Source organism: Apium graveolens, chromosome 10, assembly GCF_009905375.1.
Source record: "Apium graveolens cultivar Ventura chromosome 10, ASM990537v1, whole genome shotgun sequence".
NCBI lineage: Eukaryota > Viridiplantae > Streptophyta > Magnoliopsida > Apiales > Apiaceae > Apium > Apium graveolens.
The window spans coordinates 101,761,027-101,784,880 of NC_133656.1; the positions used below are offsets into that span (position 1 = coordinate 101,761,027).

Sequence of the window (23,854 nt, forward strand, 5' to 3'; positions counted from 1 at the left end):
TGAATTTCAAAGCAATTAACACTCTGGTCAAAAAGGAGTTAGTAAGAGACATGTCTAATCTGGAGTTTGCTCAAGATGAAGTCTGTGATGCTTGTCAAAAAGGGAAAATGAAAAGATCCACAAGAATAAAACTGTAAATTCTATAAGTGCACCTTTGCAACTTATTCACATGGACTTATTTGGACCAGTTAATGTTCAATCAATTTCAAGGTACACACTGGTAGAATTTATGTATTCTAAGATGAAACTCCACACATCATAATTGAACACATCAAGAAGATTGAAAAACAGGCTGAAGATCAGAATTGTGTGAAATGATTGAGGTGTGACAATGGAACAGAATTCAGGAATGCAACCTTAACTGAATTCTGCAAAGACAAAGGCATTGTTCAAGAATTCTCAGCAGTTAGGACACCTCAACAGAATGGTGTAGTTGAGAGAAAGAATAGAACATTGGTGGAGGCTGCTAGAACAATGCTACAAGATGCAAAGTTGCCAACTAGTTTTTGGGAAGAGGCTATTAACACTACATGCTATACTCAAAACAGATATCTCATTAACAAGAATCTTGGAAAATCACCCTACTCAATCTTGTCTAAAAGAAAGCCTACTGTAAAACATCTTCATGTGTTTGGAAGCAAGTGCTATGTATTGATGGACAACTCTGAATATGTGGGAAAATTTAATTCTAAAGTTTTTGAGGCAATTTTTCTGGGATATTCATTGGAAAGAACTGCATACAAAGTCTATGTGATTGAGCAAAAGAAGATCATGGAAAGCACAAATGTTACTTTTGATGATGACAAGTGCCCGGGCTTGGAATGCCTTGATGAAAATGAAGCAGAAGCCCTCAAGTTTGAAAATCTCAACATTGATAGTGTTTCTGATGATGAAACTGAAGTCAACACAAATCACAGAATAAATGAAGAGTCAACTGAACAAGTGAATCATGAGAGTAGAAGCTCATTTCAAACACCTGAATTTGATAGCACAAAATCAGGGGGAGAAAGAGGAGAAAATTCTGAAAGTCATGCCAGTAATGAAGGAGAAGCAGAAAACACAAGTCAACAAACTCACACAAGGAAGTGGGATATAAGTCACACTAGAGAAGCAATTATCGGTGATCCAACTGCTGGAGTAAGGACTAGAAGTGCAACTGCAAATGAATGCCTTTATGCATGTTTTCTCTCACAAGTTGAGCCAAAGAAAACTGAAGAAGCCCTTCTTGATCCTGATTGGATATCTGCAATGCAAGAAGAGCTAAATCAGTTTGAAAGGAACAAAGTTTGGAAATTGGTTCCTGCACCAAAGAACGGAAGTATAATTGGAACAAAATGGGTGTTCAGGAATAAGATGGATGAAAATGGAATTGTTACCAGAAACAAAGCAAGGCTGGTTGCAAAAGGCTACTCACAGGAGGAAGGAATTGATTATGATTAAATATTTTCTTCAGTTGCAAGACTTGAAGCAATAAGGATTTTCCTAGAATTTACTGCACATTCAAATTTCAAGGTATATCAAATGGATGTGAAGAGTGCATTCCTTAATGGTGAGTTGGAAGAAGAAGTTTATGTGCAACAACTACCTGGCTTTGAAGATCCAGAATTTCCAAATTTTGTATACAAGCTACTCAAGGCTCTCTATGGACTTAAACAAGCACCTAGAGCCTGGTATGACATTTTGTTAGGATTTTTGATTCAGCATGGATTCACTAGAGGTACCATTGACAAAACTATCTTCTACAAAAAACATGGTGATGATATAATCCTAGTACAGATCTATGTGGATGATATTATCTTTGGTTCTACTAATGAAAAGCTTTTCCAAAGATTCTCTAAGCTTATGCAAAGTGAATATGAAATGAGTATGATGGGGGAATTAAGTTATTTTCTTGGAATTCAAGTCAGTCAAAGAAGTGATGGAATCTTCATCAGCCAAACTAAATATGTCAAAGATTTATTGAAAAAGTTTGGTATGGTTGATTGTTCACCTGCATCTACACCCATGTCTATAGCTACAAAGTTGGATGAAGATAAAAAGGGCAAGAGTGTAGACATTTCAAGCTATAGAGGAATGAATGGATCATTGCTTTACTTAACTGCTAGTAGACCAGACATCATATTTGCAACATGTCTGTGTGTAAGATTTCAAACCAATACAAAAGAATCACATTTGATGGCTGTGAAGAGAATTTTCAGATTCTTAAAGGGGACTCCAAACTTGGGATTATGATATCCTAAGGGAACTGGTTTTGAAGCTGTTGGATACACAGATGCAGATTTTGCTGGATGCAGGGTTGACAGAAAGAGCACTAGTGGAAGCTGTCAGTTTCTTGGACAAGGACTTGTATCCTGGTGCAGCAAGAAACAACAATATGTGTCAATTTTCACAGCTGAGGCTGAATACATAGCTGCTGGAAGTTATTGTGCTCAAGTGCTTTGGATTAGAAATCATATAATGGATTATGACATAGTGTTACATAAAATTCCAATTATGTGTGACAATACTAGTGCTATATCTATTGTAGCTAATCCAGTTAATCATTGTAGAACAAAGCACATTGATGTAAGGTACCATTTTATTAGAGAACATGCTATAAATGGTACTATTGAGCTTATTTTTGTTCCAACAGAAAAATAACTAGCTGACATTTTTACTAAACCTTTGGATGAAGCAACTTTCACTAGACTTGTAGGTGAAATTGGAATGCTTAATTCTTCATCCAAAGGCAAGGACACGGCTAATGTTTTGCAGCAGATTAATTTCTAGTAAATCAAAATTCATTTGATTAATTGGAAGTTAACTGAAATATGAATTATAAATATTTCAGAAATCTCTGCGTATTTATTCTTCAAAATTCAAAAATCAGCTTGGAATTTTTTAAATTCTAAATAAACTGTCTGGATGTTGATTTACATTCTCAATATGTAAAATTAGCACAAGGAAGAATCAAAGTGATCAAAAGTATATTGAGAACTGAGTTCTCGATAAGTCTAATTGACTTATCGACAAGTCATTTTAAGACTTCTCTAGTGAGTTCTCGAGAAGTCATACTTCTCGAGTGACTTCTCGATAAGTTTTATTATTATTTATCGATAAGTCATTGTAGAGTTCTCTATAAGTGTTAATTCACAGAGTTCTCTACAAGTATAATTTTAGACCTATAAATAACTCAGAACTGAAATAATTTAATGCAATAAATTATTTTGGTAAAATACTTTTGGCAAAATTATTCCGATTTTATTTTGATTCATTCAAATAAAAATTGGAAACAATTCAGTCCATTTTGGACAAACTGGGTATTTATTAGACATCTCGATAATCTTATTTTTAGTTCTTTACAAGAATAAAATAAAATGACTTATCAATATGTCTTTCACTTTTCAAAATGACTTCTCGATAGACAAATTCCAAACGTCTATTTTTGAGTTCTCGACAAGTCATTTACTTTTACTATAAATACCCAGACATCTCGACATACATATACTTACGCCTTCGAGAACTTTAAGTGACCTAGCTATTTCAATTCAAAACCGATTTCTCTCTCGTTTCAAATCCTTTCTCTCTAATTTCTTTTACCCATCAATCTTCACACTCGCAACAATGGCAACAAACATTATTGTACCCTTCATCCCAAAGGAGACCAATTTCCTTGCATTTTTAGATGCCAATCAAGTTCTTGAAGCTTTCAAGATCTTTGTCAAGTTGTTGTATGAAACTTACTTTGTTGGAGCTCTTACAGCTAACCCAGTTCTCTATCTGGATATATTGGGGTGATTTCTGAAACTCAGCTGTAGCTAGGACAGTTGTGCATGAAGACCAATATTCAAGTCTAGTGGTTAATTGTCAAATCAAAGGACAACATGTTGAGATGACTGAATCTGATATGAACTTGGCCTTGAACATTCCAACTGATAAGGTAGTAGGGATTCCAACTCAGGAGGAGCTGTATGAATTCTTGGATTTAATCAACTACTCTGAGAAAAATAACTTGGCTAGCTTGAACAAGAAAAATATGAGAAGGGAGTGGTCCTTTCTGTTTGATTCTGTGATAAGAGCTTTCACAGACAGGAAATCAGGATTTGACAATATTTCTAGTGTTGTTTAGAAGCTGGTCTACTCAATGGCTCACAACAAACAGATTAATGTAGGACACTATATTCTGGAGGAATTGAGCACCGGGCTCATCATGCCATTCACTTCAAGAGGTAAAGAAATTTTCCTTCATAGATTCATAATGTCTGCTTTAAATTATAAAGTAAATGACATCCATATGCTTGAAGGTGCAGATAGGTCATTAATAGGCAACTATAAGCAAGTGTCCAAAATCCTATTTGGATCACTTACTACTAAGAATAAGGTACAGGTGGGTCTTAGGTTAACACCTTTTGTGATTGAAAGATTTAAGACCTATCCTTACCCTATGCCTGATATGAGGATCAATGTAGTTCAATCTAGTCCAACAAAGGTTCCTGAGCCTGTGGAAGTACAAACACAGGTACACCCACAGAAACCTTCCCATGTTGAGCCTACTTCTTCAAAACCAATAGCTTTTAGGAAACCAACCACTTTATTCTCTCAAAAGGGTAAAGTGAGTAAAAAGAAGAGAATGGAGGTAACCCTTAATATACTGAATGAGAGTGATAAGGAACAAACACAACCTGAGTCACCCTTGGTCAAAAGAACAAAGAAGCAAAAGAAAACTGAGTTGGCCACTCAAGGCACCTCTACATTCTCTCAAAAGGATGTAGTTGTAAACAAGGGAATTGAACAAACTCTAGGGGCATCCTTTCAACAGGGTGTCTCTATTGAAAAGTGCATCCTTCCAAATGCATCTTGTAAAGAGTCTACACAACTATCACTTGATCAAATACAAGTGTATGGAAGGAGAAACAGGGATGAAACACACAAGGAGAGCACATCCCTTGAAGCTCCGTCATCCATTCAGGGGGAGCTGCCAACACTCGCTACTGACCAACAACTCTTAATCTCTTAAATTTCTTCTTCACATACTGCACTTGAATTCATTTCTCAAGTGCAAACTCACTCAAGTGACGTGGTTCAAAAAACCTTGCTCACCACCCAGACACCAAACTTAGATGGTGAGAGGCTACTAGCTGGGGTAGACCTTGATGACACCATCACAAACATGGGGGATTCATCTGTTTTTACTTAAACCCCATGGTGATCACAAATGCACCTTCATGTGCAAATTAGCCTTCACATGCTGTTAGGTTTAAGGGTAGTACTCGTGAGGGGGAGATATCTAAATCCTCTCCAATTCAATTGGAGGTTCCTGTTCCAGGAACAACTCCCCTCAAAACCCTAGCGCATTAACAATTGATGTTAGGAGTACAATTGCCAATGATCCTGTTATAGAGAAGGCAAGTATATCACATTCATGTGAAAGTGCTTTGCAAGAAGCACAAGGGTTTGAGGCTGGTGTACATGAAATTAACCCAGTCAAATCCCCTCCATTCAATTGGAGGTTCCCACTACAAGTGGAGGACAACACACTGTCATAAATATAGAGCAATCTGTGGGTCAAACTGTGACTCCTGTCACAGGTGGTTCTGACCCTACACACCAACCCTCAACTTCTCAACCTCAATCATCTCATCTCATCTCCCAGTGGCTTCAAGAAATTGAAAATAAACTTTAAACCATTGAAGATCTTGTAGTTTACCAGATTGGAGGCTTTGCACAAATCTCACAACAGCTGCTCACATCCAACATGTCAAATCACGACTACCAAGCTATCATGCTCACCTACCAGACAGATGTTGAAGAAAATCAAGCTAAAATTGTTGGTGAAGCTGATCAGGATGCAAACTGTGATGTTTGGATAGTTAAAGAATTTTCTATTGAAATGGATGCTGTGCTAGCTAAGTTCAAGGAGGAGTATATCACTATTCTGGGCAGCAATGCTAGATCTCTAACTCCTCAGGAAGTTAATGATGCCATCAATGATGTATACAAGGCTCAAATCAAGGATTTCCACAACTTTGGAAAAGCACTCCAAATCACACTGACTGGACATCAAGATAAAATAATGAAGATAGTGAGCGAAAATATGGATCAAATTATCCCTTCTCAAACTGAGATAAAAAACAAATTCATTAACTTTGCTGACCAGATGTCAAGGCATGATCTTAGTGGAATGGAAACACATGTCAAAAATCTCAAGACTTCATTTGTGGCCCTGAATGAACAAGTTCAAAATCATATAATTCATTCTAATGATACAAGACTGAAGCTGGATCAAATGCATTCTAGCAGATACACTCCTTCAGCCCTGCTCATGGATGAAATTAAAAAGGTTGAGCAGAGCACTTTTGGGGTTTTTACTACCTCCACATCTCAATCTTCATCTACACTGCAAGTTCAAGAACTGCAACAACAATTTTTTTCTCTCCAATCTTCCAATGACTCACTGAGTGTACAAGTATAAACTCTTACATCCTTAGTGTAGAGTCAACAGACATACATCAAAACCCTAGTGGATTCTCACAAGCATCTCCAAATGTAGAATTCTGTTGCTTTGGGAGCCATCATGGGGAAGTTCAACATATCACTGCCCTCACTACCTGAAGAAATAAGGCCAGAATTACCAACTCCTCTACTCATGCCTGTCACCAAGACTAAGGGGGAGATTGAGGCTAGGATTAAACAGTCTAGGGATGCTGAATCTAAGTCTAAAGAGCTTATTCAGGTTGGTCAAGGTTCTTCACATGCTCAAATCTCTCATGATGTGTTGGAAAAGAAAGAATTCTAAAGGCTGTAGAAGGACCAAATCAAGATCAAGAATTCAGTGTACTTCTTGCTGTACTAAAGATGTCTCTTCAAAACAACTACATCACCTACAAGAAAGCATTGACCAAAAATATGAACTTCATTAGGGCAGTGGTTGTGAAAATTGATAATTTCTTGGAGAAGAGAATTGTCGTGAATATCAATGATGGTGATGTGGACAGATGTCTCCATGTGTCTCTTCCAAATCTTAAAACTTTAAGAGCATTTGAACTGGATGTAATGATTGAAAGAGTAAATCCAGTTATTCAAGAGGACACCCAGCTGCTAAAAGAGCTCAAAAATGCACAAATAGCAGCTTTTTCTGAAGCCTATCTATATCCAAACAAAGAGGTGGCATACATTTTTCCAACAACCAAACAATACAAATACCTCATTGTTCCTAAAAACTGTGTCTGATCAAATATGAGGCTGATCATGACTTTGCAGTCTGATCTAAAGTACAAAAGGAGTAAGAAGCATGAGGATCTGGAGATGATAAAGATCTTAGACAGATACCTAATGAATTCTGACACCATGTTGCCATCCACTCAATTCAACTTAAAAGATGACAAGGATAATGATGAGCAGAAGCATGATGAGCAAAAGCCTTCTGGCTCAAATCCAAGTCAATCTTCAAAAGCAACTACAGCAAGTATAAAAAGAAGGATGAGAAAAAGGAAGATGAAAATAAGAAAGGGGATGAAAGAAGAAGGAAGAAAAAACAAGATGGCTCAGAACTACAACAAACCCTAAAAATCCAAATTAACCAAGTTCAACCTTCTAAGCCAACAAACTTATACACTGAACCACCTACTACCTTAAAGCCTAAATTCTTGTACAAACAAACTGCTAACACCTTTCTAAAATTACCAATCACCTCAAGTCAAACATTTCTCAAGAAAATCTTAAACCTACCTTTTGCTAAGCCATCAACCAAAATTCTCTACAAGTTTGTTGGGAGAAAACCTAAGAAAATTGAAGTCACCGAGAGGGCCATCTGGAATTGTTATAATCAAAGTGATTATCTACCTCTTAACTGGTGCATCTCAGATGAAGACTACTTTCAACAACTAGCTGAGGAAATGGTCAGAGTTTGGGTTGTAACACTAAGGGAAGTAAGAATCTACTATCAGGATGGGTCCTTCACATTTCTTGACAGCAATTTAATGGACACCTTTTCACCAACAGAAATCAAGAGAGTGATAAGCTTACTGAAGGATAAGGACACGACAACCAGGGCATGGAGATCTGTTTCAGCAGAATGGTTGATAGAAAGGGAAGAAAAAAGAGCAAGAAACAAGGCTGAATATGAGGAGAGGAAGAGGAAGTATGATGAAGAAATATAAATGTACATTCAAAGATCTGAAGGTCTCAAGGAAAAAGGGATGAGCAGAGTTACCAAAGATGGAAGATTTCTAAATGTAAAGGCTGGCACAGTTTCAAGATTTAGGATTGATTTACTGAGTAATTATTCAATACATGACAAACTCAAACTTGTGGAAGCTTTAAGAGGAACACCAATCATAGAGGAACCTGAAATTCTTGTGCAATTAAAGGACCTTAATAGAGAAGAAATAGGATATGAGAAATTTGTCTGATGTATGTATCTAATGAACTCAAGGAATCTCCTAATGTATAAATGTTGTATTTGTATCAATTTGTATGTACAAGTCTAATTTTCCATTATAACTTGGGGTTAGTCTTGTTAACATGCATGAATTTGTGATAAGCAATCTTCTCACAAATTGGGGGAGATTGTTGTGCAAGACATGCCTGTACAATAACAAGACTAAGTCAAATTGACAATCCTAAGTAAGTTGTATGATAATCTAAGTTTGCATTTTGTATTGTATCACTGAAGTCTATAAAAGTGTAATTAGATTAGACTGGAATATTTTTCCTGTAAACATTTTAAATCCTAAGAATAAACTCTGGAAGAAGATCATGCCTCAGAGAAAGTGTGAAGCAGCTTGGGGTTGAATAAATTTGGTTTGGGAAAAACATTCCAAGTCAAGAAATCTACAAGTCACAGATTAAGCGTTATAGAGAAGTCATTCGAGAACTCCATAATGACTTATCGAGAAGTCAGGAAAAGCTTATAGAGAAGTCTCAGAGATATCGACAAGCCAAATTGAAGACATGAAGATTGGAGATAAGCTTACTGAAGGATAAGGACATGGCAACCAGGGCATGGAGATCTGTTTCAGCAGAATGGTTGATAGAAAGGGAAGAAAAAAAGATCAAGAAACAAGGCTGAATATGAGGAGAGGAAGAGGAAGTATGATGAAGAAATATGAATGTACATTCAAAGATCTGAAGGTCTCAAAGCAAAAGGGATGAGCAGAGTTACCAAAGATGGAAGATTTCTAAATGTAAAGGCTGGCACAGTTTCAAGATTTAGGATTGATTTACTGAGTAATTATTCAGTACATGACAAACTCAAACTTGTGGAAGCTTTAATAGGAACACCAATCATAGAGGAACTTGAAATTCTTGTACAACTAAAGGACCTCAATAGAGAAGAAATAAGGGATGAGAAATTTGTCTGATGTATGTATCTAATGAACTCAAGGAATCTCCTAATGTATAAATGTAGTATTTGTATCAATTTGTATGTATAATTCTAATTTTCCATTATAACTTGGGGTTAGTCTTTTTAACATGCATGAATTTGTGATAAGCAATCTTCTCACAAATTGGGGGAGATTATTGTGCAAGACATGCCTATACAATAACAAGACTAAGTCAAATTGACAATCCTAAGTAAGTTGTATGATAATCTAAGTTTGCATTTTGTATTGTATCACTGAAGTCTGTAAAAGTGTAATTAGATTAGACTGGAGTATTTTTCCTGTAAACATTTTCAATCCTAAGAATAAACTCTGAAAGAAGATCATGAAGATCATGCCTCGGAGAAAGTGTGAAGCAGCTTGGGGTTGAATAAATCTGTTTTGGGAAAAATATTCTAAGTCAACAAATCTACAAGTCACAGATTAAGTGTTATAGAGAAGTCATTCGAGAACTCCAGAATGACTTATCGAGAAGTCAGGAAAAGGTTATAGAGAAGTCTCAGAGATATCGACAAGCCAAATTGAAGACATGAAGATTGGAGATATCGACATGTCATTTCTTTACTAGAGAACTCTGAGATATCGACAAGTCAAAATGTCATTAGAGAACTCAGAGACATCAATAAGTAAATTCTACATGCAAAGAAATGAAGACCTCGATAAGTCAAGTTCATTCGAGGACTCAGAGATCTCAATAAGTCAAAGTTCATTCGAGAACTCAGAGATCTCGATAAGTCAAGATTATACTCCGAGGACTCAGAGATCTCAACAAGTTAATTTCACATTCGAGAACTTGGAGACTTCGATAAGTCATATCAACCATAAAGTAATAAGAGATCTCGATAAGCCATTATACTTATCGAGATGTCTAGTTCTCTATATGACTAACTGGAGATCTCGTTGTAAAACTCAAGTACAGAATGCAGATCAGTTTAATATCCAGGATTATCAATCAACAAACAAATCAATCAATGATTTGAACAGTCTACAAAAGCAACTTGAAGAGTACAAGATCAAAGGACAAGATTAACTGACAAAGTAAAGTCATAGGCATGCACGATTTGTAAAGATACACTACGCCAAAAATAGAAAGATTTAGTTATCCAAAAGTAGGGTTTAGTACATGATGTTGCATGCTGTGTAAAAACCAGTGTTTACTATTCTATAAAGTAAACACTGGATGCTTTATTTTTAAGGGTAACCAAAACAAATCTGAAAAAACTTGTAACTCTCAAGAGGGAAGCTGAGTTCTTAACATACTAAGAACCCAGAAATTTATAGCAAAACACTAGCTTGATTTTAATATAAAATTAAGTGAGTTTTGAAAGATAAGTGTGTTCATGTGCATGTTTTAATTATTCTGCTAAAGCACATTATCTCTACAATACAGATTACTTTGTTCACCATTCTTAAAAGTTCAAAAAGCCATTAAAATTGTCCAAAACACATTCACCCCCCCTCTGTGTTATATTCATTACCTAACACGACTTATTCTGACTCACGAGTCTCTATCAACTAAAATTATTTCATAAGAGAGATATGATTTCTTTTACTCATTTTATTTTAATTATTGTTACATATTTATTTATGAAACTGATTGAAAACTATAAAGATGGCTATACCGTCAAGTAATACTATAAAGATGGCTATGCCGTCAAGTAATACTATTAAGAAGTCTTTGCCGTCAAGTAATACTACTATAAAGATGGCGCTGCCGTCAAGTAATAATCAAACATTTTCTGGCCGGCTATGCCGTCGTAACTTTTGTATAAAGTTATTATTTCAAATTGCTTGTTTAAATATTATGTGACATATTATATCTTGTTTAAAAATCTATTTAGAATGGAGAATCTTGCAAAATTAGAGTTTCTTGCCTTGGATGTATCTGGGGATAATTATCTATCTTGGGTAGTCGATGTTGAATTACACCTTAGTGCTAACGGGTTAAAAGACACCATAGAATTGGGAAAAACTCCAAGTGTTGAACAAAATGCTAAGGCTATCATTTTTCTTAGGCATCACATTCATGAAAATTTAAAATCTGAATACTTAATTGTCAAAAACCCACTCACCCTTTGGAATAATCTCAAAGATAGATTTGATCACCAAAATGTGTTCATCTACCTCATGCCCGATATGACTAGCTTAACATAAGGTTACAAGATTTCAAATATGTGATATCCCGGATTTTCAGCAATTATTATTATTGTTCTGTGAATATGTTTATGTGACTTTCTGATTTAGAAGGAATAAAATTGTGGATATTTTATTCCTGTTTGACGTGTTCATTTCATTAAATGGTAATGTACTAAAAAGTGCAATATTCGGATACTCATTACGTGTTTAAAGTGCAATTATATGAATCGAGTCGCAATTTGGACGCGTGTCAGATTACGTTTCTTCCGTGTTACGTGTTAAAACTTGTTATATGATTATCTGTGTATTTTATAATTACTTTCGGCCTTTATCTTAATTTTAGAAAATATTTTGGTTTCTCAAAAATGAACGGACCGGGCCGTGACCGGCACGAAAAAGCCCACAAAAAATCCGTACATCTATTTTTATAAATATCAAGGGCTCCGCTGGCAGTCCGTATTTTTGTATTTTAATGTGTACCTATTTTTCGATGAATTTTGATACAAAAACTTTAATTATCAATAACTATATTTTAAAAATATTTCCCCGTAAACTATTAATTTTAGGGCATGTGATTTTAAATTATAAGAACCAAAGAGTATCGATTTCAGATTTATCGAGAATATTTTACTGAGTATAAAAACCTCAATGGTTATCTGTACTGTTTTATAAAAATAAAAAATCATTCAGATATATCAAAAGTTCTCTGCAATTTAGTTTTATTTTATTTTTGAAATTACCGAATTCAAACAATTGAGCGTACTGATCAAACCAGAAGCCCATTGATTTCAATCTTAGTACCGTTGCGAAGCTCTTGAAACAACGATCATAACCATACCAAAACCTTCGATTAAGGTGGGATATTCATCGATTTCATATTTTTTGATTTTTCCACCTAAATTCGGTTTTGATTACAGGACGGTTGTTTGATGTTTTTGTTAATTGATTAATTTTCCTGAGGTTGCAAGGATCGATTTAGTATATAGGTTTGTGAATTTTGGTCCCGTTTTGTTACAAACCGAGTTTTAAGTTTATTTCTAATTTTTAAAATAAATTTCTGGTTTTGTTGTTGATTCTCTGATGTTTGTGAGATTATGATTAATTTGAGTGTGAATTTAGCATCATTTTGATACCAAATTCAGAAGTTTTCATTAAGTTTTGAGCCGAATTGATATTCACCGGACCTTCGCCGGTTTTTGGTGTTAAGCTCGCCGGAATAGAGTGGTTGTTGGTTGTTTGAAGTCGTGATTGTTGAATTGAAGTTGACAGAGGATGTTGAGTAGAATCCAGCCGAAATTCTGTTGAAACTGTAATGTTTTGGGTCGTCTAGGAGTTACCGGACTTTTCCGAGGTTGCCGGAAAAGTCACCGGATTCTGGTTTTCCAAAACTCCGATAGGTTGTTCTTGGCAACCCGAAAGGTTCTTGGCAACCCGGATTTCGACCATTCTCAACCCGAGTTCAATCTGTGTTTCCCCAACCCCTTTCCAGAAATCTGTTTTTACAGACTTTTTTTTAAAATTTAATTCAAAATTCAGTTTTAATTCCTAAAATCCTTTTTAAATTTCAAAAACAATTTGGTTAATTATTTAATAATTAACTGAATTCTTTTAAATTCCCAAAAAATATTTTATTTTATTATTTTCAAAAATCCAGATTGGTTTTAATTATTTATAATTTATTTTAGTTAATTACTTAGGATTTAATTAATTAATTAATTAATTCGTTTAATCAATTAATTTTACTTTTAAATAATTAAATAAAGTATAATCATTCATAATTAAGCTAAATAAATCCTAAAAATTATTTTATGCTTTTAAAAATATATTTAGGTATTTAAAAATCAATTAATAATTATTATTAATTGATTTAATCTTATTTTAATCATAATAAATAGACCGTTCATCCGTTTAATACGAAACGAACGCGTCTAGACTCATAAAAATAATCCGCTTCAATTAAAAATACTTTCGAGACCCGAATTCCTTCATATCAAAGGGTAATTTATTTTACGAGTCATTCTGAGTCGAATACTTATCGAAAAATCCCTATTTTGACCCGATTTCAGTTTTAAAAATACTGAGACCTATATTTTAACAATCTAACTTATATGTTATGTGAATAACATGATTATGTACTATGTGATATACATGCTATCTGTTTACAACTTTCAATTCCCTGATTAGATGAACGATCGGGTAGATGCTGAGACGTATAGACGTAATCCGAGTTTGTCTTGATTATTAAATGAGTGTGTTTGATTATAAATCAAGTCCAGGAGGGCAGAAAGGTTTATAAAAGTTAATTTCAGTCTTTGCATACCAGGCAAGTACCCTGTCCCATTCCAATTTCAAAATAAACAATTGTTGTATATTTGAGATTGATATTGCTGTTAGGTAAATCCTTTTGATACAGTGCTTTCAAATACTCGTAGATTATTTGAGATACATAATTCTAGTAATCTTTCTACTAGAATGTTAATTTCATTCCGGATACATAGTGAATCACTATGATATCTCATTTCACTCTATACATTGGACCTTGATATTGATATTTAGCGAGTAACTAATAATTCTAGTTATTTCGCCATCAGTTGTTGAGATTACTCCGGATCATGTGAAATGGGGAGTAGATTATGATAGGATATTGATTGATTCGATTCCTTTATGACGGAAAATTATTTTGATTGGAAGATGCGTAAGTGGCCCGGGCGGACAGTCCAGCATTAGGGCTTTGTGTTAACTGAAATATGTTAACACAATTTTGTCCTTTGGCCACATTGTGCCTTTTTATTAAAGTACATATCGGTTGTGGCCGGTATGTAGCTTTTGTTTGAGTACTCGTGTTTGGGATCTAAATTCTATGAATTATGATCCAGCTATATCACAGTGGCTGATCAGCATGTGATAAGGCATCTGCCGGAATATTGTGATTCCCAATCTAAAACTTACCGCATACTATTTTATAAACTTACTGTTAGCTTTAGTTATTATTCAGATATCATTGATTATCTGTTATTCTTTCTTTATCAGCATAATATTGTTGTTGATAATCATACATAAATGATTTATCTCGTGCTTCTATTTTGAATAAAAGGTGAAAATGCAGTTTTGATTTAGTTTCTGGTTGATGTTGATATTTAGTTTGTTGTTAAATATCAAAGGTGGTATTAATATAGATGATTGATGTTGACTTCAGTATGGGATGTTATTATCATCAAAGTTCATATTAATATCTAATTTGATATGACATCAAAATGAGTATTAATTTCAAAAGTTGGGTTTTGAATGAGTTTATGATTCAATCTATAATCACTGTTTCATATTATTGTTTACGATATTTCTGTAAACACTGTTTTACGAGTTTTATTCTCTTCGAGATTTAAAGTATTGCTGAAGCATTTCCGCTCGAAAATATCAAAAGGATTTTAAATACATCTACGGAACCAATTCTGGGATTCCTTAACTAAAAATTTCCTGGTTCAGCAATTATGATTTAAAATGTTCCGCCCTAGTGCAGATGTCGTCTTTTATATCAAAAGACCATATATATGCTATAATGAACTTGCTGAGCATTTCTTTCGCTCATACTTGCCTGTTTTTAAATTTAACCTTCTAGTGAGGATTAGCTTGCACTGTTTAGCCGCACAATTGGAGAAAGCAAAGAAGAAGTTTTTGGAAGGTGGTTGGTCAAGGGTTTGCGGACTAGTGTAAGTTCTATTGTGTAAAGTTGTTTGTTTATATATTACTTATATTATCTTATATCTGGGCCTAGTATACTTCCTTTCGAAATTATACTAGCAGGTTAAGTTTTGAGTTTGGGAATTTGTTGAAAAGATGTTTAAAAAAAGTGAAAATTTTATTTATGGAATTTGGATATCTTATTTCTAGAACTGTAAACTAAAAAGATCTTAATATAGTTTGGGGTCACAGATGCTTTATTTCAGTTGCTGGCATTTATTTTCTATTAAACAAGTTATTTTGGATTAAGGTTTCATCGTGACGACCAAATCTTCTGACCACGGATTTTGGGGTGTCACAAAATCTATTGCTGAGTATAATTTTGCCTGATTCAAAATAAGCTCAAAACTGACCTTGTGTGGTGAGAATATTACTGATGCTGACATGATTGAATAGACACTATCAACCTTTCACCCCAACACTATGATTCTGGCACAACAATATCGGGAGCGCAACTTTCAAAAATGTAGTGAGCTGATATCTCTCCTTCTTGTAGCTGAAAAGAACAACGAGTTGTTATTAAAAAATCATCAAATACGTCCCATAGGCTCTGCGCGGTTACCTGAAGTACATAACACGTCATTCCGGAAGAATGGACGTGGGAAAGGGCATAGAGGAGGACGAGATAACGGACGGAATCATGGACGAGGAAATTTCCGTGGTCGGTTTCGTAATCAGTATAACTCTGGTCACCTGAAGTGGCAGCGTGATGGATACAACAACAACTCTGGCCACCAGAAGTGGCAGAATGAGATGCCAAATAAAAGGAAGGCACCGACAGAAGGGGATACTAGAGATATCTGCTTTAGAAGTGGGGCTCATGGGCATTAGACTCGTACTTGTCGTACACCCAAACATCTTGTAGAACTTTACGAGTCATGTAAAAGGCAGAATGGACAAAGGATGGAAACAAACTTGGCGAGCTATAATGATGAACCGATGATTAAGACCACAAATGAACTAGAAAATGGTGTTAATATCTACTATGTCCTATATGACTAGTTTTCATATGCACTTCTTTTATGTCATGTGCTGCATCTACTAATGAGGGTGGAAAAGAATATCTCCTAATCACTTCAACTACCTCAGGCTATAAGAAAATGTTGGAAAAATTACCATCAGTCTCTTTTGGGTTGTATACCACACAAATAAAGGTCATTGAATCTTACAATATCACTATTCCCAAAATCATTGATCCAAAATCCCTTATTCCGTGGCATGATAGACTTGGTCATCCAGGAGTTTCTATGATGCATCGTATTATAGGAAATTCTATGGGACATCCTCTTGGACGCCATAAGATCATACCACAAGATGAACTTCCTTGTTCAGCTTGTTCTCTAGGAAAATTAATTGTTCGACCATCTCCTGTTAAACTTCAAACTGAATCCCCCAAGTTCTTAGAACGGATTCAAGGTGACATTTGTGGTCCCATTCATCCATCTCCAAGCTCATTTAGATATTTAATGGTTTTAATTGATGCATCAACCAGATGGTCTCATGTATGTCTACTTTCTACCCAAAATTTAGCCTTTGCCAAACTGTTTGCCCAAATAATAAAGTTACGAGCCCAATTCCCTGACTATCCTATTAAATCAATTCGTTTAGATAATACTGCTGAATTTACATCCTCTACTTTCAATGATTATTATATGATGATAGGATTCTCATTTGAACATCCAATAGCGTACGTACATACCCTAAATGGTTTGGCAAAATATTTGATTAAAAGACTTAAACTTATCACTCGTCCCTTACTTTTTAGAGCCAACTTACCTACATCTGTTTGGGGTCATGCTATATTACATGCTGCGAAACTAGTAAGGATTAGGCCATCCTCCTATCATAAACAATCTCCCCATCAACTAGCACTTGGTCAAATTCCCGATCTCTCTCATTTTAGGATTTTTGGTTGTGCCGTATATGTTCTCATTGCCCCACCTCAAAGGTCAAAGATGGGACCGCAAAGGAGGATGGGTATATATGTCGGTTTTGATTCACTATCTATTATAAGATATCTTGAATCGCTAACTGGGGATGTTTTTACTGCTCGCTATGCTGAATGTCATTTTGATGAGTCAATATTTCCGACATTAGGGGGGATAAATTAACGCATAAGATAAACCCTGACTTGACATGGAATACATCAGGATTAATGCTTTAGATCCGTGAACTAATCAATGCAAATATGAAGTTCAAAGAATTATTCATATGCAAGATATTTCTAATCAAATGCCAGATGCTTTTCGTGATTCCGGACATATTGTTAAATCACATATATCTGCCATTAATGCCCCAGCAAGGGTTGAAATACCTATTCATAAAGCAGTTCCCGAATAATTGACTAGTAATTCAAAACCACGCCAGAAGCGCGGTAGACCAGTTGGTGCAAAAGATGTTGTACCACGAAAACGAAAAACGATTGGACATGACTATGAAGTGGCAAATATTCCAGACAATACCCCAGAAGTGGTATCCCCTCCTGAAGAGGTTAAAACCCCTGAAGTAGCAGTGACAAAACCACCAGAAGTGGTATTGCCTCTAGAAGAAGATATTGCCCCTGAAGTGGCACATGCTTTCGTAAAAGCAAAGGTACCTGAAAGTTATGATATCTCATTGGGTTATGTATATTACGGAAAATTATTGGATCGTGGGAGTATTGAAATTGATGATGTATATGCTTTTTCCGTGGCATGTGATATTTTCTTATGAACTCCGATCCAAAACCACAAAGTGTGAAAGAATGTCGACAAAGAGATGATTGGCCAAAATGGAAAATTGCAATCCCGGAAGAATTGCAATCCTTGCACAAGAGAAATGTATTTGGACATGCAGTCCGAACACGAGCTGGTGTGGTCCCCGTTGGGAATATATGGGTATTTGTACGAAAACGAAATGAGAGAAATGAAATTGTAAGATATAAATCCCCGGCTCGTAGCCCAGGGATTCTCTCAAAGGCCTGGATTTGATTACCAGGAAACTTACTCTCCTGTGATGGATGGAGTTACTTTTCATTTTCTTACGGGTATGGCTTGTATGGAAAAATTGGAAACACGTCTGATGGACGTTGTGACAGCCTACCTATATGAATCACTTGATAGTGATATCTATATGTAAATCCCTGAAGAATTAAAATTGGATGAGACTAAGACCCGTCATTTATACTCGGTTAAATAACAACGATCAATATATGGACTGAAATAATCTGGTCGTATGTGGCACAACGGACTTAGTGAATACCTATTGAATGATGGGTATGTTAATGATAAAGTATGTCCATGTGTGTTTATTAAAAGATCTCAAACTGGTTTCATTATTATTTTTGTATATGTGGATGATTTGAATATTGTAAGTACTTTTGAAGATATTACTAATGCTGCTAATTATTTGAAAAATGAGTTTGAGATGAAAGATTTTGGAAAGACAAAGTTCTGTTTAGGTTTATAGGTGGAACACTTATCTTCAGGAATATTTGTTCATCAATCAACCTACACAGAAAAAGTTCTTGATCAATTTCACATGGACAAATCTCATCCTCTGACTAGACCAATGGTGGTTCGGTCACTTGAAGTTAAAAAGGATCCATTTCGTCCCAGAAAAGAAGATGAAGATCCACTTGGACCAGAAGTTTCATATTTAGCGCAATTGGCGCTCTTATGTACCTTACAAACAACACACGACCTGATATTGCTTTTGCTGTGAATCTATTAGCAAGATTTAGTTCAGATCTAACTAAAAGACATTGGGATGGAATCAAGCATATATTGAGATATCTTCGCGGGACAATTGATCTTGGATTATTCTTTCCAAATAATTCGAAATCACAGCTGGTTGGATATGCAGATGTTGGATACTTGTCAGATTCTCATATTGGACGATCACAGACATGTTACTTATTCACATATTGCGGTACTGCTATCTCTTGGAAATCTACAAAACAGATTGGGTGCAACTTCATCAAATCACGGAGAATTACTAGCAATCCATGAAGCAAGTAGGGAATGCGTCTGGCTATGATCCATAATCTAACATATTCGGCATTCATGTGCATTATCAAATGTCACAGACGACCCTACTATTTTGTTTGAAGATAATTCAGCTTGCATTAAACAGTTAAAGGAAGGATATATCAAGGGAGATCGAAAAAACACATCTTACCAAAATTCTTCTACTCACGAATTAAAAAAGAATGGAGATATTGAGGTACAACAAGTTCGATCATGTGATAATTTGACGGATATACTTACAAAGTCACTACCGACATCAACATTTGAAAAGCTACGAAATAACATTGGAATGCGGAGATTAAAGAACATATTACATCATATGTCAATATGTGAGATATTTTATTCAGGGGGAGACTGTACTCTTTTTCCTTCGTCAATGTTTTTATCCCACCGGGTTTTTCCTTGTAAGGTTTTAACGAGGCAGTCAATCTTTGAGATACTCACATTTGATAATCAAGGGAGAGTGTTATAATATGATTGTCAAATCTTACTAAGGAATACTCGCAATACTTACTAAAGAAGACTTGCGATACTTATCAAGAAATACTTAATTCAATATTGGAAGTTTGTCACGAAAATCTGTCTAAGAAAACTTATCTATTAAGTTTTCTTAGTATAGTTGATACTATAAATAATAGTTTTGCCTAGTCATTTGTACTGGAACAATCACAGGAAAAGTAATAATACCTTTGAGATCTCTCAATCTTTCTCCATTTCTTATTTTGTAGTTTATAGTTTATTTAAATATAACAGTTGTTTGAGAGTACATCTATTACCAAATTATTCGGTAGCGAAGATAAAGAAACTCGTCCATAGTATTCTTAACAAAGGTTTCAAGGTAAGAATGTTTTCAGAACCGAAACTAAACACGATTTGCATGAAATGAACTGTTAATATTCCGAGGCAAACTATCCGGCTACACGGGATTAAGACCGAACATCTGAAAGTGAGTAGTAACATAAAACTAGTCCTTGAGCCTGCAATCACTTGTAGAATGTGTAGGGTTTCTTCACATGGGTTCTGTACCCCTTCTCAAAATCCTTAGGAAGTATGACATATCGGTTCTTGCGGACAGCATGCATTCCCGCTTCTTGACAAATAGCTGCAATCTGTAAACACAACAAACATAGTGTGGGGTTAACAAGCTTTAGTCTTACAAATTTTCAACATCAAGTTTCAAGCATATTTCTAATTTGCCAAAACAGCTCAAACTTGAATCTTTTCAGGAACTAAAAATGTAATGTAGACGTATGGGGCCATTTGTATCGTGGAATTTCAACCCGGTTATAGGGAACGATGATAAAGTTTTAATACATTTTTGTATAGAAATCTCATTCTCATTCCCGCTAACTAGCTTGAAATCATATGATTCAAACGGGCCTTTAATTCTTTGCATACTCTTATTTCATACAAATAATCTCCAGTGTCTTAATTCCAATACAGACCTATTCTACAAGGATACATCTACTCATTTTGGTAAAATTGAAAAAGAAACTAACCTCGGCAGCACTAATCTTATCTGGCCGAGAAACGTAGTCCTCCAAATCAACCTCATCACCCAAGTTCATTTTAGCTGTGCAAACCTTCACAAGTGACCCAAGTTAGAATGTAGGTACAAGCAACTAAGCAAAGTAATGTGCTAGCCTACACAGATAACCATTTCAATAACTTAACGGCATTTTTAAGCGGTGCTCTTAGAGTGAATAAATCTTTCATTATTCCAGCTCGATTACTTCACGGTAAAACAATGGATCTGAATTCTGAAGTCATACTTGAAAAACAAGTCTTTTTTGTCTTCTATCTGGCAAAGGAAACTCTATTTTCCGGTCCAGCCGCCCTGGACGCAGAAGAGCAGGATCCAATGTGTCAGCTCGATTAGTTGCCATGAGAACTTTCACATTCACTGTTTGATCAAAACCATCCATCTGTAATGACAAGAAACTTATCAAGTAAACTTTAGTTAAAGAAAATAGGTTAATCACAGGTTTCACAACATATGATTTAAGCATCATACAAGGGACGTGTTAACCAGTTTGCTCATAGCTAACTCAACTAAAAGCTTCCCCAAACGTTACCTGGTTTAAAAGTTCCATGAGAATCCGCTGAACTTCTCTATCAGCTCCAGTCTGAGCATCAAACCTAGCAGTTGCTATGGCATCTACCTCATCAATGAAAATAATTGCTGGAGCATTTTCTTTGGCAAGACGAAAAACATCACGGACCATTCGCGGCCCCTGAATTACATATACACAACTGTTCAGGATAACAAAAACACGAGTTGTGCTTGTCATCACTACTTCACTTGATACGGGGAAATGTAGATTGATGAAGTTCAAATTGCACATAAAATACAGGAGCATGAGAAGGAAAATAAAATATTAAACAACTGCCAAAAGGCTCTTGGCCTAGCTACCTTGGTCTCTTTACACGAGGTCAAAGCAGTATTCATTTTTTTTTTCTAAATTTTAAGGTATGCAATCTCCCTGATGATGGCAAATCCGATATCAGTGAAAAAGAAGAGAAATAATCAGCAGTTCACTGATTAGTAATATCCACACTCATGTTCTGGATCTCATTAACGCAACAGAAAAACCACAACATACATCAGTTAATGTATACAAGCAAGGTACACAGAGAGTCTACATATAAACAAGCAGAAGGTTCCATCAAATCTTTACCTACCTCACCCAAGTACTTTTGAACAAATTCCGATCCAACCACCCTAATGAAGGCTGCAGTTGTATGATTGGCAACAGCTTTGGCAAGCATTGTTTTACCGGTGCCTGGAGGGCCATAGAGCAACACTCCACGAGGAGGGTCGACACCAATCTGTTTGTACAATTCATGGTGAGTCAAGGGCAACTCGATAGCTTCATGAATTTCCTGCTTCTGAATGTCGCAGCCTCCAATATCCTGACAAAATGAAGGAAAGACAACTTTTATCCCAACAAACACCCCCCACAACTTAAAATGATATAAGAGACATCTTGATGCAGTACAGACTTGTGAAAGATGAATACATGAAACAGATGAACAAAAAGATAAAATTTGGTGATTCAACCGCACAAGAATCACAGCCTTAAAGGTTTCCTAGCCGTGGAAGGAGAAAAATAATAGATAGCAACCCATACTTATTGAGAATTTGAGACTCAATTCGACTTTCATTAATATTCCAGTAATTAAGTCTAAGATAGTATGTCGGGTTACATGACTTGTATCGGCAACAGAAAGCCTAATGACAGAACATAATGGACCAATGTCCAAAAGATTAGGACTTATTTAGGCCAATCACCTCAAGTTCTAGCCACCTAAGTTAGGAGCCTACAAATTATTTTGAATAAGATAGTGAGGACCATTGATGGTCTCATACTCTCATTGCAATAGTTCAGCATACTTTTTGCCCATCATTCTCTGAAATCGTTTTGTGGACAAATTAAACGTCAGAGTCCTGTATTAAACATCGCCTTTTGTTTACCATCTAATACGGAAAATGAAAGTGATGAAACAATTGCACTGTGTCTCAGTACACATCCAAGTCCTTTACAGCTACAACACTAAAAGAACATATCGATGAGATCATAACAGATGATAATATATGACTTGTTGGCGGACTAAGTAATTCATAAAAGAACATCGATGAGAACGTTTAAGTAGCGATGAATTAAATAGCAATAGACTTACAGCATAAGAAACATCAGGTTTCTCAGACTGGCTAACAAGAGAAACACTCGCATCACCCTCAGGCGGTAAAACATCCACGAGAGCATTCGAGTGTCGATGCAACGCAACAGAACCCGAAGGCTTAAGTAATTCACGATCAACAGTACTCAAAACTCTAACATAGTAATTGAAACCAGTAGGGGAACCAACAATGCCATTGTTCTGATCAATCATCTCCATGAATTGGCCTATTTCAAGCGGCACTGATCGGATTCTTTTCAATTCTTCCTCAGCTCTTACACGTTCACGCTCTAGATTGTTATGCTCGTCTTTCACGTACTCCTCCCGAATTTCAATTAATTCTAGCCGGCGTTCTACAGATTTCAGCAGCATGTACGGATCTTCTTCTGCGTCGGTCTTAACCGGTTTCGAGTCAACAACCAAAGCTACTGCTAGTGCGGCCATTGAATAACAAACTACTGGATATGCTTTGATCTAATATACAAATGATCTTGTGTTTTATAAAGTACTTATCCTCGGAAGAAAGTACTTGCTTCTTCCTCAAGACAGAAGTACTTGTGTACTACTAGCGGAACGCCCCTTTTAAAATATATTTTTTCTTTAATTTTTATATACCAGCCCCGGCAAAGTCGTGGTCAAAATATCAATATTAAATAATAATAATAGAGATTAATTTTAAATTATAATTAAAATATATAATAAATAAAATTACTCTATTATTGTAATTTTTCTTTTAAAATTATATGTAATTTTCATTTACTCAACTCTTATTAAAACAACAAACTCAACCTTGTTACGTCTCTATTTTTTGAAAATACATAAAAAAAAATCCATTTTATTATTTTATTATAAAATAAAAAAGAATTCTATGAAAAATAGAAATATCATAATTATAATATGATTCAAACAATCTATATTTCGTTAAAAAAA

General features: G+C 35.4%; 1 protein-coding gene across 1 annotated transcript; it reads right to left on the minus strand.

The window, feature by feature from the left end:
• Positions 1–20,040: 20,040 nt before the first annotated feature.
• On the minus strand, positions 20,041–23,490 carry LOC141692555 (26S proteasome regulatory subunit 6B homolog). The gene is made up of 6 exons (XM_074497427.1): positions 22,925–23,490; positions 21,926–22,156; positions 21,319–21,477; positions 21,016–21,168; positions 20,743–20,826; positions 20,041–20,352 (listed from the first exon to the last, which is right to left on the minus strand). The coding sequence occupies exons 1-6, from the start codon at positions 23,366–23,368 to the stop codon at positions 20,227–20,229; spliced, it is 1,197 nt and encodes a 398-aa protein (XP_074353528.1). The 5' UTR covers positions 23,369–23,490; the 3' UTR covers positions 20,041–20,226.
• Between the last annotated feature and the right edge of the window lie 364 nt (positions 23,491–23,854).

What these genes read in the sequence shown, in the direction of transcription:
- LOC141692555 (XM_074497427.1), bottom strand. Translation starts at nt 23,368, where the DNA reads ATGGCCGCACTAGCAGTAGCTTTGGTTGTTGACTCGAAACCGGTTAAG. An exon ending in AACCTGATGTTTCTTATGCT is followed by an intron (nt 22,157 to 22,924) that starts GTAAGTCTATTG and finishes TCATTTTGTCAG; the next exon opens with GATATTGGAGGCTGCGACAT. An exon ending in TTCAAAAGTACTTGGGTGAG is followed by an intron (nt 21,478 to 21,925) that starts GTAGGTAAAGAT and finishes TATGTAATTCAG; the next exon opens with GGGCCGCGAATGGTCCGTGA.